Source organism: Macrobrachium nipponense, chromosome 44 (assembly GCF_015104395.2).
Source record: "Macrobrachium nipponense isolate FS-2020 chromosome 44, ASM1510439v2, whole genome shotgun sequence".
NCBI classification, from domain to species: domain Eukaryota; kingdom Metazoa; phylum Arthropoda; class Malacostraca; order Decapoda; family Palaemonidae; genus Macrobrachium; species Macrobrachium nipponense.
The window spans coordinates 10,117,118-10,131,736 of NC_087221.1; the positions used below are offsets into that span (position 1 = coordinate 10,117,118).

General features: G+C 40.0%; 1 protein-coding gene across 2 annotated transcripts in view; it reads left to right on the top strand.

Moving 5' to 3' along the window:
* Positions 1-14,619, top strand: part of LOC135204023 (nudC domain-containing protein 3-like) — a 301,510-nt gene that overhangs the window by 95,206 nt on the left and 191,685 nt on the right. Inside the window, exon 3 of one of the 2 annotated variants that reach the window (XM_064233957.1) lies at positions 11,694-11,798. The exons of the other annotated variant lie outside the window; for it this stretch is intronic. Coding sequence (XP_064090027.1) covers positions 11,694-11,798 — 105 coding nt within the window. The remainder of the gene's footprint in view (positions 1-11,693; positions 11,799-14,619) is intronic. 2 annotated transcript variants of the gene reach the window in all.

Below are 14,619 nucleotides of genomic sequence, written 5' to 3' on the forward strand. Positions count from 1 at the left end.
GATACACAGTAGGGGCTTCACCTTGCAATCCCCACTGGCGTTCGAACAAAGTGCGAGCGTAAGCCTGTCTTTCATAGGCTTATGCCTGGGTAGCTTCTTCTCTTCCTCCGTGATGTATGTCCCCGACGAAGGGCAAAAAATTTTTTTCCAAAAAAAAGGCCAGTCTTCAATCACAGTTGAAGACTTGCTGAGAACTGTAGCCTTCCTTGGTCATCATCTCGTCGAACGTCTTTTTAAAGGCTTCGGCCGCTTTCATGTCCGAGCTGGCAGCCTCCTCATGACGCACCACCGAATGGATGCCAGTCCATTTACGAAATTTCTCGAACCAGCCATGTGAAGCCTTGAACTCTGGGGTTGGCGTTGAAGTCCCTTCCCCTCCCTCGTCTTCCACCTGCGCAATCAAATCGCCGAAAATAGCACTGGCCTTGTGAGCGATTGCTGTCTCCGTTACTGTATCGCCAGCGATTTATTGTCTTTTATCCAGATGAGGAGCAGCCGTTCCATCTCGTCGTGCACATGGCTCCTCTTGCTGGACAAAATAGTGATGCCCTTCGATGGTGTAGTTGCTTTGATGGCATCCTTCTGTTTTAGGATGGTGCCTATTGTCGACGGATTACGGCCGTATTCCTTTGCGATCAAAACTCAATCGCATACCAGCTTCGTACTTCTTATGATCTCCATCTTTGTCTCCAGAGACAGCATGAGCTTCTTTCCGTGAATTTCAACTTTCTTGGGACCCATGACTACGTTAATTTACGTAAAGTTACACAAACACGTAATAATACAGTCTTCGCACAGCACGATAATATTTACTGCAACGAAATCACTAACGAATTTACGTTACTAAACGAAATCGTTGGAGCAAACGAATGCCGATTGCGTACGGTAAAGTTTCAGGTGCGGAGTGGCCGAGCTAAGGGACGCCAGCGCGTACGTATAGAAGATGCATGATGGGAGGGATGCTGTCCAATCAGAGAGAAGGATCTCATGGCTTGGCTAGCATCAGGAACCAATGGGAGAGCAGGAGGATGGTGGTGAGTCTACTAGCACTAAGATGGCGGCGTGCGGCGCGAGTTTCAAAATAGTTTATCGGGTCGAATCTCGGACTTTCAGAAACCTTTCGTATCTTGAAAACTTTTCGTGTGTAGAGCAGTAAAATTTTTCGCATTGGCTTTCGTAACTTGGATTTTTCGTAAGTTGAGCCTTTCGTATCTCGAGGTACTACTGTATATATAATATATATATATATATATATATATATATATATATATAATATATATAATGTATATATATATGTGTATATATATATATAGTATATATAAATGTATATATATGTAGTTATATATATATATATATATATATATATATATATATATATTATATATATATATATATATATATATATATATATATATATATATATATATATTATATGTATGTATGTATGTATAACTGAATCACGAAAGTTAGGAACGTGATAAATCCATAAATAAAGATATATGCCACGAAGGAAAAATAAACGAAGGAGGATCTGCAAGATCTTTCGACGTTAAACGTCCTTTACTGAGCAGAGACTGACATACATACGAGAAAAGACAATACAAGAAGATTCGTATAACTAACAGATAGGGATTATAAAGAGATTAGTACCTAGAATCCGACACACCTGGAAGATAAGAAACCTTCCCAAACAAGCATGAACAATGGGTGCAATTAAAGGTTTAAGACAATCATCTCAGATACAATTATAGGTGACAGCTATTCAGAACTTGGTAAACAAAACCATATTCACAGTACTTGTCAGACATACATTACAACAAAAATAATAACTCTAAGGCAACTGATTTTTATTTAAGTCAGTAATTATATCTTTGAGGTCATTCTTAAACATGTTACAGATACAAGGGTCTAAATGAAAAAGGCCACGACTAACATTGAAATTACAATGAAAAGTAAGTTGTTTTAAAGCAGATTCTAAAAGATTTCATGATAAGACATCTCTTGACCTTGCAATTACTGAACTATCAACCCAATTTATTCGGTGGTTGTTTTCACTTAAATGAATGAATATTGCATTAGATTTTTGCCCAGTTTTTACAGAATATTTATGCTGGCTTAGCCTTACTTCTAAGCCTTTGCTAGACTGTCCGAGATAAAATGAGGGACAATCCATACATGGAATTTTATATATTATGTTGTTGCTTTCTCTGGGGCCATTTTTTATTAACATTCTTTTTAGTGTGTTATAGGAAAAAACAAGGTTGAAATTAAAAGCTTTTAACAATGATTTAATGGTTTCAAATCCGTTAAAATAAGGCAAACTGAGAATGTTCTTAGAATTTTTTTTTTTTTGTTACTTACAGTATAAATCTTTTTGTGGGCTTTATTATAACAAATGTCTAATATATGTGAAGGATAGGATAAATCTTTCCCTATTTTTCTCATGTATTCAATTTCTTGATCCAAATATTGTGGACTGACAATGCGCAATGCTCGTAAAAACACAGAGGAAAAAATTTATATTTTTATGTTAAGATGGTGGCCTGAGAAGAAATGAACATAAGTTAAGTTGTTAGTCGGTTTCCTGTAAATTCAGTATTTATAGGAAACCGACTAACAACTTAACTTTTGTTCATTTCTTCTCAGGCTGACTCTGTTGTGAGAATGTGTGTGAAGGGGTGCAAGACCCGGCTTCCTAAAGCCGCTCTTGATCCCCACTCAATTTGTAAGCATTGCAGAGGACACGTTTGTACTGTTGAAGATAGATGCAATGAATATGAGATTCTGTCAGAGAGAGAATGGAGAGACTATGATAGGTATGTGAGACGTCTAGAAAGAGACAGAATTAGGAGAGCTAGATCTTCTAGTGTTCTTTCTTCTAGATCTTCTGATAATCTGCCCCCTTCTAACGTATCTAAATCTAATATTCCTAATCTTGATCCTAAGGTAGTAGTATCAGATCCTCCTACGGAGTCGGAGGTAAGTGAACCAACCATGAAGGATATTATGGCTGCGATTTCTGCCTTAGGGGTACAAGTGAAATCCCTTACTTCGGATAAGGAAGTGATGTGGGGTGCAGTGCGGGGTTTGCACCGCAAATTCGGTGATAGTGATAGTTTAGTGGAGGGTGCGTCCGTTCGTGTCTGTCATGCTCCTAGCCCTGGACCTCTTCCATGCTCCCCAACCCCTGGGAGAAGGAACGTTGACAGGCTAAGGGAGGTGAGAGACGTTAAACAGCGGACGGGCGTCCCCTCGAGTAATCCTGTTGACGCATCCCAGGACGCTCTCCCTCGCCACAGGAAAGGTGAGATGAGGAAGTGTTCGGATACTTGCTCTCCTGCCAATAGAAGAGGCAAGATGTCGCACAGGCGGCCGTCCCCTTTGGCAGGAGGTAAGGAAGTATCGGACGAAGAGAGACTTTCGGTGCTTGCTTCTTCGTCTGATGACGCAAGACCTCGACGTGGTTGGCGTCAACCCCTAGAGTCAAGACCTCTCAAGAGACGCAAGTCCCCCGTAGCGTTACAACAACCGTCGTGCAGTAATTGGAGCTCACCGGAGAAGTTCTTATCGGAGGAGGACGACGCATCCGCTCCGAAACAGAGACGCATGATGCACAGCTCTTCGGAAGAAGGGGAAGTTTGCTTTACATTGGTGCATGCTTCTCCCCCTCCCCCAGACTGGGAGGTGTCTCAAAGACCGTCTCCACCTCGTCGACAGAAGATCACTACTAGTGTCTCTGCAGCGGTAGATGGGTGGGCAGTGCCGCCTTCAGTTATTCCCCAACAGCAAGAGGCAGCGTTCTTGTTGGGACTTCAACAGTCCATTTCGTCCCTGTTTGACGCCTTCAAGTCACAAGGATTGAAAGGAGAGACGCACAAGAGAGAACCCAAGGACGTTAACGGACCAGTCAAGAGGATATGATCGGAATCGGTTCAGGGAGACGCTTACGGTCAGCGTGACGCGGACTCGCTGCAAGCTGCAGCGAGGGTAGACGCTCCCTCTCAGCAAGCTGGACGCATAACGGAAGGCGTCAAGGAGCGTGACGCTCCATCACAGGCTGCTGGACGCAGTCAGGATGCAGACAGACAGGACGACGGATGTGATTCTCCCGCTCGTTCGACTTCAGACAATGCCAATCCGCTAGAAGAGATCTCGGACGATGAGACGCAAGAAAATCTGCACGAAGCGGATCTCAAAAGGTTACTTGCGGTCTTGGCAGACTTGTATCCGTCAGACTTCCAGCAAGCAGTTCCTCGAAGTCCACCCTCGCAATTTTTGAAGGGTAGACCTCAGAAGTCTTCCTCCTTCAGGAAGACGGTTTTGGCCAGATCGGCCAAGAAAGCTTTGTCTACGCTGAACGATTGGATTGTCAAGAAGAAGGAACGGGGTAGGGCTACCTTTTCCTTCTCCCCTACGATATTGGCCTCTCGATCGAGCGTGTGGTACGAGACTGGGGAAGCTCTCGGATTGGGAGTTCCTGCCTCCTCCCAATGGGATTTCTCCAGGCTTGTAGACGCATCGCGTAGGATTGCCATGTCCAAGGCTAAGGTTATGTGGTCCGGGTCAGAAATAGACCACTTGCTGAAAGGCATTTTCAGAACCATTGAAGTCTTCAGCTTAATCGATTGGACTCTTGGAGCTCTCGCTGATGTGTTGGACGACAAGAACGAGACACTAATGCATTTGATTGCCTGTCTCAACAAGGCGGTAAGGGACGGCACTGTGGAGCTAACGACCCTTTTTGCAGCTGGCATTCTTAAGAAGAGGGCTATGTTTTGTTCCTTTCTTTCGTCGGGAGTAACATTAGCACAGAAGTCAGAGCTTTTATATGCTCCATTAACAAAACAGCTATTCCCTTCAGAGTTGGTAAAGGACTTGTCGGCTGCTCTTGCGCAGCAAGCGACGCAAGACTTGATCACCAGGACTGCTAGGAAGGAAGGAGAAGGAGACTCCTCCCACGTGTCAGCCCTTTCGTGGGAAGGCTTCTGCGAGAGGAACCCAGAAGACGGCTGCAGGAGGACAACCCAGGAAAACCCCTAAGCTGCAACCTAAACCCAGGAAATGATTTTGTCAGCCTCCTGACACGAGTGGGAGCCAGGCTTTCCCAATACTGGCAAGAGTGGAAACTAAGGGGAGCGGACGAATGGACAATCGAGGTTCTGAAGGAAGGATACAAGATCCCCTTCCTAAGGAAGCTCCCTCTTTCATCAGAGCCGTTGGAGTTGACAGCCACTTATTCAGGAAACAAAGCAACTGCTCTGCAGGAGCAAGTCAATCAGATGCTGTCAAAAGCGGCGATAGAAATAGTAGAGAACACCTCTTCGGAGGGATTTTACAACAGGCTATTTCTGGTACCAAAGAAGTCGGGGGGGTGGAGACCCGTGCTGGACGTTAGTCCTCTGAACAAATTCGTAAGCAAAGTCAAGTTTGCTATGGAGACAGCAGCGTCAGTCCTAGCAGGCACCAGACAGGGAGACTGGATGGTGTCCATAGACCTGCAGGATGCTTATTTCCACGTCCCAATCCACCCGGATTACAGGAAATACCTGAGATTTGTTCATTGGTCAAAAACGTATCAGTTCAGAGCACTTTGTTTTGGACTAAACACGGCTCCTTACGTTTTCACTTGAGTGGTGTTGAACGTATCCCAGTGGTTACATCTGGAAGGGGTACGGATTTCGATGTACCTGGACGACTGGATAATCAGAGCCAAGTCGCAAGTAAAGTGTCTGGAGGACCTACAAATAACTATGACGTTAACACCACAGTTGGGGCTGTTAGTAAACTTAGACAAATCACAACTGACTCCTTCACAAGACATCATCTACCTGGGGATGAGGATTCAGTCAGTGGTTTTTCGGGCTTCTCCAGCCCCGAATCGCATTCTAGAGTGCTTAAGAAAGGTGAAGCTCTTCCTAGGGAGATGGACATGCTCGGTGAGGGAATGGATGAGTCTGCTGGGGACCCTTTCCTCAATCGAGCAATTTGTCTCCCTGGGAAGACTGCACCTTTGTCCACTTCAGTTTCATCTAGCAAGTTACTGGACGAGAGACCAAGACCTCGAGACTTGTATTCCGATTCCTTGGGGAATCAAGGATCATTTGAGTTGGTGGGACGATCCCAAAAAACTTAAAGAGGGCCTCGAACTTCAACAGAAGAACCCCGATCTAGTGTTGTATTCAGACGCATCGGACGTGGGATGGGGTTCAACATTGGGGAAGGACGAGATCTCTGGTCTATGGCAAGATCATCAAAAAGAATGGCATATCAATATGAAGGAGCTGACGGCCATTCATCTAGCCCTTCTGCACTTCCAGGAGGAAGTCAAGAACAAGGTAGTTCAGGTCAACGCGGACAACACCACGGCGTTGGCCTACATAAAGAAACAGGGAGGCACTCGTTCGGACTCCCTTTACGAGGCAGCAAAGGATCTCTTATTGTGGGCGAAAGAGAGGAACATTACGCTTCTAACTCGCTTCATAGAAGGAGAGAAGAACGTCAGGGCGGATCTCCTCAGCAGAGAAAGACAGGTTCTCACGACGGAGTGGACCCTGCATCACGAGGTATGCAACAGGCTTTGGGAACTAAGGGGAGAACCGACAATAGACCTCTTTGCGACGCAGAAGACAAAGAGGCTACCTGTTTATTGCTCACCAATTCCAGACCAGGAAGCAGTGGCAGTGGACGCTTTCCTCATGGATTGGGAAAGACTAAACGCGTATGCCTTCCCCCCTTTCAAGATCTTAGACAGAGTCCTGAAAAAGTTCAAGGAATCGGTCAACGCCTGGATGATACTAATAGCTCCGTTTTGGCCCACGAGACCCTGGATCACGGAGGTGATGGAATGGCTGGTAGACACCCCCAGATCATTGCCCTGTCGGAGTGATCTACTCAAACAGCCACATTTAGAGAGATACCATCAAAATCTCCTCACTCTCAATCTAACTGCCTTTTTACTATTGAAAAACTGGCAAGAGCAAAGGGCTTTTCGAGGGAAGCTGCGAGAGCAATCGCAAGAGCAAGGAGGACGTCCACGATCAAATTAGTATATCAATCTAAGTGGGACGTCTTTAGAGAATGGTGTAGGATTAGAAACATTTCCTCTTCCAATACCTCTATAATTCAAATAGCAGACTTTTTGTTATTTCTAAGAAACCAACAGAAACTAGCGGTCTCTACCATCAAAGGATACTGCAGTATGCTGACATCTGTTTTCCGTCATAGGAACATTGACATATCAGGAAACAAGGATCTCTCGGACCTCATAAGGTCTTTCAAGACGGCTAAAAGGAAGGACAATCCAAACCCCTCTTGGAATTTGGATGTTGTCCTGTCATTTTTAACTTCGAGTAGGTTCGAACCCCTCGACAAGGCGTCATGGAAGGACCTCACCAAGAAGACTCTATTCCTGGTTGCGTTGGCAATAGCCAAGAGAATAGGAGAGCTGCAAGCCTTTAGCAAGAATGTAGGCTTCAGTGGGGAGAATGCAGTCTGCTTGCTGCAACTAGGTTTTCTCGCCAAAAATGAGAATCCTTCTCATCCATGGCGTAGATCCTTTACCATCCCGGGGTTGTCTCATTTAGTAAGACAGGAAAAGGAGAGAGGACTTTGTCCAGTGAGAGCCCTAAAATTTTATTTAACGAGAAAACCAAACACTTAAGAGGACAGACGGACAATCTCTGGTGTTTGGTAAAAAAGCCTTCACTACCTTTGTCGAAGAACGCACTGGCGTTCTTTATCAAAGACTTGATAAGGGAAGCTCACCAGAACTGTGATGAGAAAAGCTTCCCAATCCTCAAAGTCAAGGCGCACGAAGTAAGAGCTGTGGCAACTTCGATGGCGTATCGACACAACAAGTCGATGAAGGCTATTTTAGAAGCGACTTTTTGGAGAAGCAAGTCGATCTTCACAGATTGCTACCTCAAAGAGGTACAGACCCAATATGAAGATTGTTGCACTCTGGGTCCGTACGTTGCCTCCGGCGCCGTAGTTGAAGAAGGTGCTACTGCCTCTAACCCATGACCTTTTTTATACCCTTGCTTTTCTTGAACTTGGTATCACAGGTTGTCTGTGAAAGTTGTCACAACCTTCCACAGTCTGGGATGCAAGACTAAGTTAGGTTTTTTATGGTGTGTGTTTTTTAGTATGTAGTTGGTCAGGTGGTCAGCTCATTGTACAAGGCTTTGCCGGGATAGCAAGGGTGGTGGTCTAGTCAGGTTAAGGTCGAGGACCGTCTGACAGCCCCACAAAGACTTTCTACAGCCCCTGGGTGGATCGCTGGGTCTCTCAAGGAATGCAGGCTAATGAGGCAGGAAAACTTTAAAGCCAGCTTCCTTATCAGGTAAGAACCAGATTATTAGTCCAGCTAATTTGTAGCGATTAATAATTTTACGAATTCCCAACGGTATCGCGGTTCTCTAAGCCACCACCAAAGGTGTCAATCAGCTATTTATATGTAACTACCAGGGAAGTTAGATATTTAAAAATGTTATTTTCATTTTAAAATAAGTTTTAAATATACTTACCTGGTAGTTACATATATAAAGGTCCCTCCCTCCTCCCCTCTTGAGAACAGGGGCATGGAATTTCTGAGGACAAATGGGAATGGTTCCAGGTACCTGGATAGAGGGAGCACAGGTATGATCACCTGACCATCTATCGGCGATAGCCGCGAATTTTGAATTTCTGCCGTGCGCACGACGAATCGGCGGGTTAAAGCTATATATATGTAACTACCAGGTAAGTATATTTAAAAACTTATTTTAAAATGAAAATAACATATGTGTGTGTGTATATATATATATATATCTATATATATATATATATATATATAAATGTATATGTGTATATTTATATGTATATGTTTATATATATATATATATATATATATATATATATATATATATATATATAATATATATATATATATATATATATATATATATATATGTGTGTGTGTGTGTGTGTGTTTGTGTGTGTGTGTATATGTGTGTGTGTGTATATATATGTGTGTGATATATATATATATATAGATATATATATATATATATATATATATATATATATATATATATTATATATGTGTGTGTGTGTGTGTGTATATGTGTGTGTATATATGTGTGTGTGTATGGGTTTATATGTGTGTGTATGATATGTGTGCGATATTATAATATATAATATATATATAGATAATATTATATAATATATATATATATATATATAATATATGAAATTTAAATACATATATATATATTAGATATTTCTTATATGATAATGGTTTTGAAAATATTTATCTATCTTGTTAGTTTCCTATTGGATTTTATTGCATTGTCATTAACCCTCTTACGCCGAAGCCCTAAAAATCAAAACCTCTCCCGTATGCCGGGCCCGGTTTGGAGTGAGCGCGGAAGCGGAAAAAATAATTTTTTCAAAAAATCACAGCGCGCTTAGTTTTGAAGATTAAGAGTTCATTTTTGGCTCCTTTTTTTGTCACAGCCTGAAGTTTATTATGCAACCATCAAAAATGAAAAATAATATCATTATCATATGTAAATAGGGCGATATATGGTAGCGAAAAGATAAAAATTCATACATAATTGTATTCAAATCACGCTGTGCAAAAAACGGTCAAAGCTAACGAGTTACTATTTTTTTCGTTGTATTGTACACTAAATTGCAATCATTTTGATATATAATACATTGTAAAACAATAAAAGCAACACCGGAAAAATATCACAAAATGATGTACGAATTCGTAACGAGCGGTCGTAAAAAAAAATGTGTTTTTCAAAAATTCACTGTAAATCTAAATATTGTTCTAGAGACTTCAAATTTGTTTCAAAATGAAGAAAAATGATTGAATATTACGATACTGTAAGAGTTTTAGATGAGAATTGCAGATTTCGACCATTTCGGACGAGTTAAAGTTGACCGAATGTCGAAATATTTATATATATATTTTTTTATATGCACATATTTCGAAGATGGGAAAAGCTACAACCTTCAATTATTTTTTATTGTATTTTTCATGAATTTGCGCACATTTTGATATATGAAACTATAAAACGGCTAATATGAAAAGGAGCAAATATTAGGATAATGCGATGTACGCATTTCGGAGACTTGCAGCCGCGAATCGGCGCACGGGGTGGGGGGAGCGGAGTTAAATATATTTTTCAAAAATTCACCATAAATCACAATATTGTTCTAGAGACTTCAAATTTGCTTCAAAATTAAGATAAATGACTGAATATTACTAGGCCGTAAGAGTTTTAGCTTACAATTGCGTTTTTCAACTATTTCGGTAGAGTCAAATTTGACCGAACGTGGTTTTTTTTCTATTTATCGTGATTTATATGCAAATATTTCATAAAGAGAGAAAAGCTACAACCTTCAATCATTTTTAGTTGTATTCTACAAGAAATTGCGCACATTTTCATATATAAAACTTTATGTAACAGCTAATTTTAAATGGTGCAAACATTTCGACAATTGCACAAAAAAAATTATGATTTTTTCGGAAGAGTTACCGCGCGGACGTAAGGAAAATGTTTTTTTTTTTTTTTTTTTTTGTAAATTCACCATAAATCGAAATATTGTACTAGAGACTTCCAAGTCATTGCAAAATGAAGTTAAATGATTGAATATTACTAGAATATAAGAGTTTTAGCTTACAATTGCGTTTTTTGACCATTTCGGTAGAGTCAAAGTTGACCAAAAGTTGAAATTTTTGCACTTAACTTTATTTATATGAAAATATTTCAAAACTGATAAAAGCTACAACCATGGGTTGTTTTTAGTTGTATTGTGCATGAAATTGCACACATTTCCATATATAAAACTTTATGTAACGGCAAATTTAAAATGGTGCAAACATTAGGACAATCGCACGAAAAAATTTATCGGAAGAGTTACCGCGCGGACGTAAGGAAAAAGTTTTTTCATAAATTCACCATAAATCGAAATATTGTGCTAGAGACGTCCAATTTGTTGCAAAATGAAGGCAAATGATTGAATATTACTATAATATAAGAGTTTTAGCTTAAAATTGTGTTTCTTGACCATTTCGGTAGAGTCAAAGTTGACCGAAGGTTGAAATTTTGGCACTTATCGTTATTTATATGAAAATATTTCAAAACTGATAAAAGCTACAATCATGAGTATTTTTTTGTTGTATTCTAAATGAAATTGCGCACATTTTCATGTATAATACTTCATGTAAAGGATAATTTAAAATGGTGCAAAAATTATGTCAAAGTGACGAAATATTTTTGAGATGTGTCACTGATACTTTTTAGTGCGATAAGAAAGAAATTCGCGCTTGCGCGCCTGCGTAGCGATTGTAAACAAAACAACGCCTTGATCTGTGAACTCCCAGCATCCCCCAAGGAGCGTGATTCAGTTTTTGGCTGGTAGGGCTATAAGTATTTTTCCGCGAATTTAAAAAAAAACTTTTTTGAGTCGACGTATGATATGTCCATTCGGCATACGGGAGACATTTTGACTCGACGTTTAATACGTCCAATCGGCGTAAGAGGGTTAACTCAGATGTGATAATGCCAGGTTATTTAGACATAAATCAATTAATATGTAGTGATACAATTTTTATAAAATGTAAATATGTGAATTTATGGTGATTCATTTAGAAGTGCATATTTGTTACTAAGGGGTTTGCTTTACATTTGTTATTACAGTAATGAACTAGACATACCTTTTGTTGCTGCTGAAGAAGTAATTGCACAGAATGTCCAAGATGCAGCAGTTGACTCAAAACCTTGTCCTAAAGGGAATTCATTAGGGTGAGTTACTCTTATTACTCTGTTTGTTTTTGCAAATGTATTTTACCTTCTCTGAAAGCTAGTTGGGTTAAGTTATTTTGCAGCCTGAAACATCTGTGTTATTGCTAATTTGAACTAGTTTGGAAATGATTGCCAAGTTCAAGAGATTCAGATGGAATTACAGTCTTGCATCTAAAGCTAATGCTGCATCATTGAACTTGCCAAATGGAGTGGATTTAAGTGGTGTTTGTACTTGTATTGCGCAATTTAGTAACTGGAAATTTTATAGTTCAAGATCCCCTTGTAAGATCTTATTTCCTGTTCTACATTGCTGTGGTGCTAAGTCAGTGTCTTTACCTTCCGTAAAGTATGTTTATCTTGTACATCTTTCAAGTATTTATATATTCCATCACAAGTGTTTATTTTACACTTTGATGTATGTTGGTGCAAAAATTTGTGGTTGTTTGGTTTTGAATGTATACTAAAGTACCCCAAACAAGTTGTTTATTGTATTGCGGTCAGTTAGCACAAATGTATAGCTGTGTAACTTTTATGTCCCAGTTACCAGTTTGGACTCTTGCTATGGAGACAGACCACAAATGGTACTTCAGGTGGATGCAGAAGTACCATCTAAAAAGATACATATTTATAGATGCCTAGAAAGCATTGGAATGATTACAAAGACAAGCTGATAGATGTCCATTGTGAAGACAGGTGGTATTGAAAAGCCATTGTAAAATGATATTATAACTCACCATGAGCTTCAAAGTGAAGATAGCATGAATGTATTGAACAGTTTGAGCTAGAAGTTGCTTTTCATCAAGGATCAGCCCCATTTTATTAGATTAATGAGGGAAACAGCCAAGTTGTGAGGAAAGGGAGTCAGTTGGGAGCTGTCAGATGCAGTTGACTTAGTATTAACAGGAAACTCAAAGGAAGAGGTCAGAGGCCTGCTTAAGAGATGAAGTGGAATAGAGAAGAATGAAAATCAGTGAAAACAAAACAAAAGCATACAACTCTTATTTTACTTACTACCTCAGTTCGCCTATCATCATTCATATAAGAAATCTTCTCTGGTGAGTATACCTCTCTGGAATTAACTCGCTTACTCATGGTGTCATTGTCATAACCTGCTGTGGCTGCTTGTGGTGATGAAATTTAGGTGGTAGCCTTAAAATCCTATAGTACATTTTTATCTCCCACTCCATTTGTGGATGTGGAAAAATTGTCATCATTTTTTTTTATTTGCATGTATTAAATATATAGATAACTGTCAGTTCTCTCCAGTGTACTGTGAATTATAATTTAGAGAGGAGGTGTAGTACTTGGTTTGTTAATAGTCACCAACATTTCATGCCTTGGGCAAATTATACACTGTTAAAGGTATACGTATTTTGACCATGAAATTCCTTTTCTTAACCATAGTTTGCAGCATTGATCCCCATGCTTTGATGTACTCCTTATAGCGAGTTGCAGATCTTAAATCTCCCAGTTCACCTGTAACCTTGCATCTTGGCTAGCCATCCAGATACCTTCTCAACATATCCTGTTGTGCAGCCAGAGCCCCAGTGAAAACCTAACCGGCAGTGACCTGCTAAAACAAAGGACTAAATTGAAACCATCCCATCATATACAAAACAAATGCACCTCTTGGAATAAGGGTGCACTGGACATTTGAATATGGATGCTTTAAGGGAGTGGTTTTCAACCTTTTTCATACTACGAGCCCTTCGAAGCAACCCATTATGACTGATGATCCCCTTTAAAATTTGCTATTCAATAAAATAAAGGGTTACCATATTTTCATCAAACCAAAGACAGTATAAAAGGAGTCTGTATTCACCATGACGGATCCCAAACCTATCTACACATTTTTATTTATTCCTCCTTCCAGATCTGTTAGACATGTTTTCCTTTGATGGGTCAGCAGTTCATCTGGAAACATAATTTTTTTTTGCTATTCATGTCTGCATCCATATCTGTTAGGCCAAAGTTTATCTGCAAACATGATTTTTCGCTGTTAATTTGCCATATACACATGTTCCCATTGAACATTTGAACATTAATGAGTGACTGACTGCTTGTCCTAAACATTTTGGGATATTTTTCTGACTGACCGGGACACCCAGGACAAGGCCTCAAATCCGGGACGAGTCCTGGCCAGTCCAGGGACTAAGTGTAACCCTATTTTTTAAATTTGTATTATTCATAGAAGGTATATGTAATGTCCTAGTACAAAAATAGCATTGCACTGTAATAAATTTGCTACTTATCATATCTATTTCTGATTGGGTAACATTCCAAGAGCAGCTCAATAGATGACTCCTCCTGATCCTAACCACTTGATGAGGTGGGAACTTAGGGATCCACTGAAGGGAGTGTATAGTGCCCCCGGTTTTATGCGTTTCACAATTCCACTCTCCACTTTGTCGCAGATTTTTGTGGAACACATTATTCACTTTTCCACAGGGGAACTTTCACTATTTACAGATTTTTGTTATGGACTGTATCTCTAAAATTATTACTAATTCGCTTTTTTTCTTAGAGCAATGCTATTTCTTTACTAATTACTGTAATTTTATGGTAAAAATTATTTACAGCATACTTATAATGTAGCTATGTATCCATTAAGGTCACTACAGGTTGGGCGCCAGACCGAGCATAATAGGTGTATAATTCTCTCTTCTCTTCGCTCTCTCAAGCTCTCTCGCTTCGCTCGTCTCTCTCTTCATCTCTCTTCTCTCTCTCTCTCTCTCTCTCTCTGTAGTTTTTTGATGATAGAGCATATTGTACAATATTTAAAATATTAGCTATTTATTTTCATTTTATTTTCCAGTAAAAG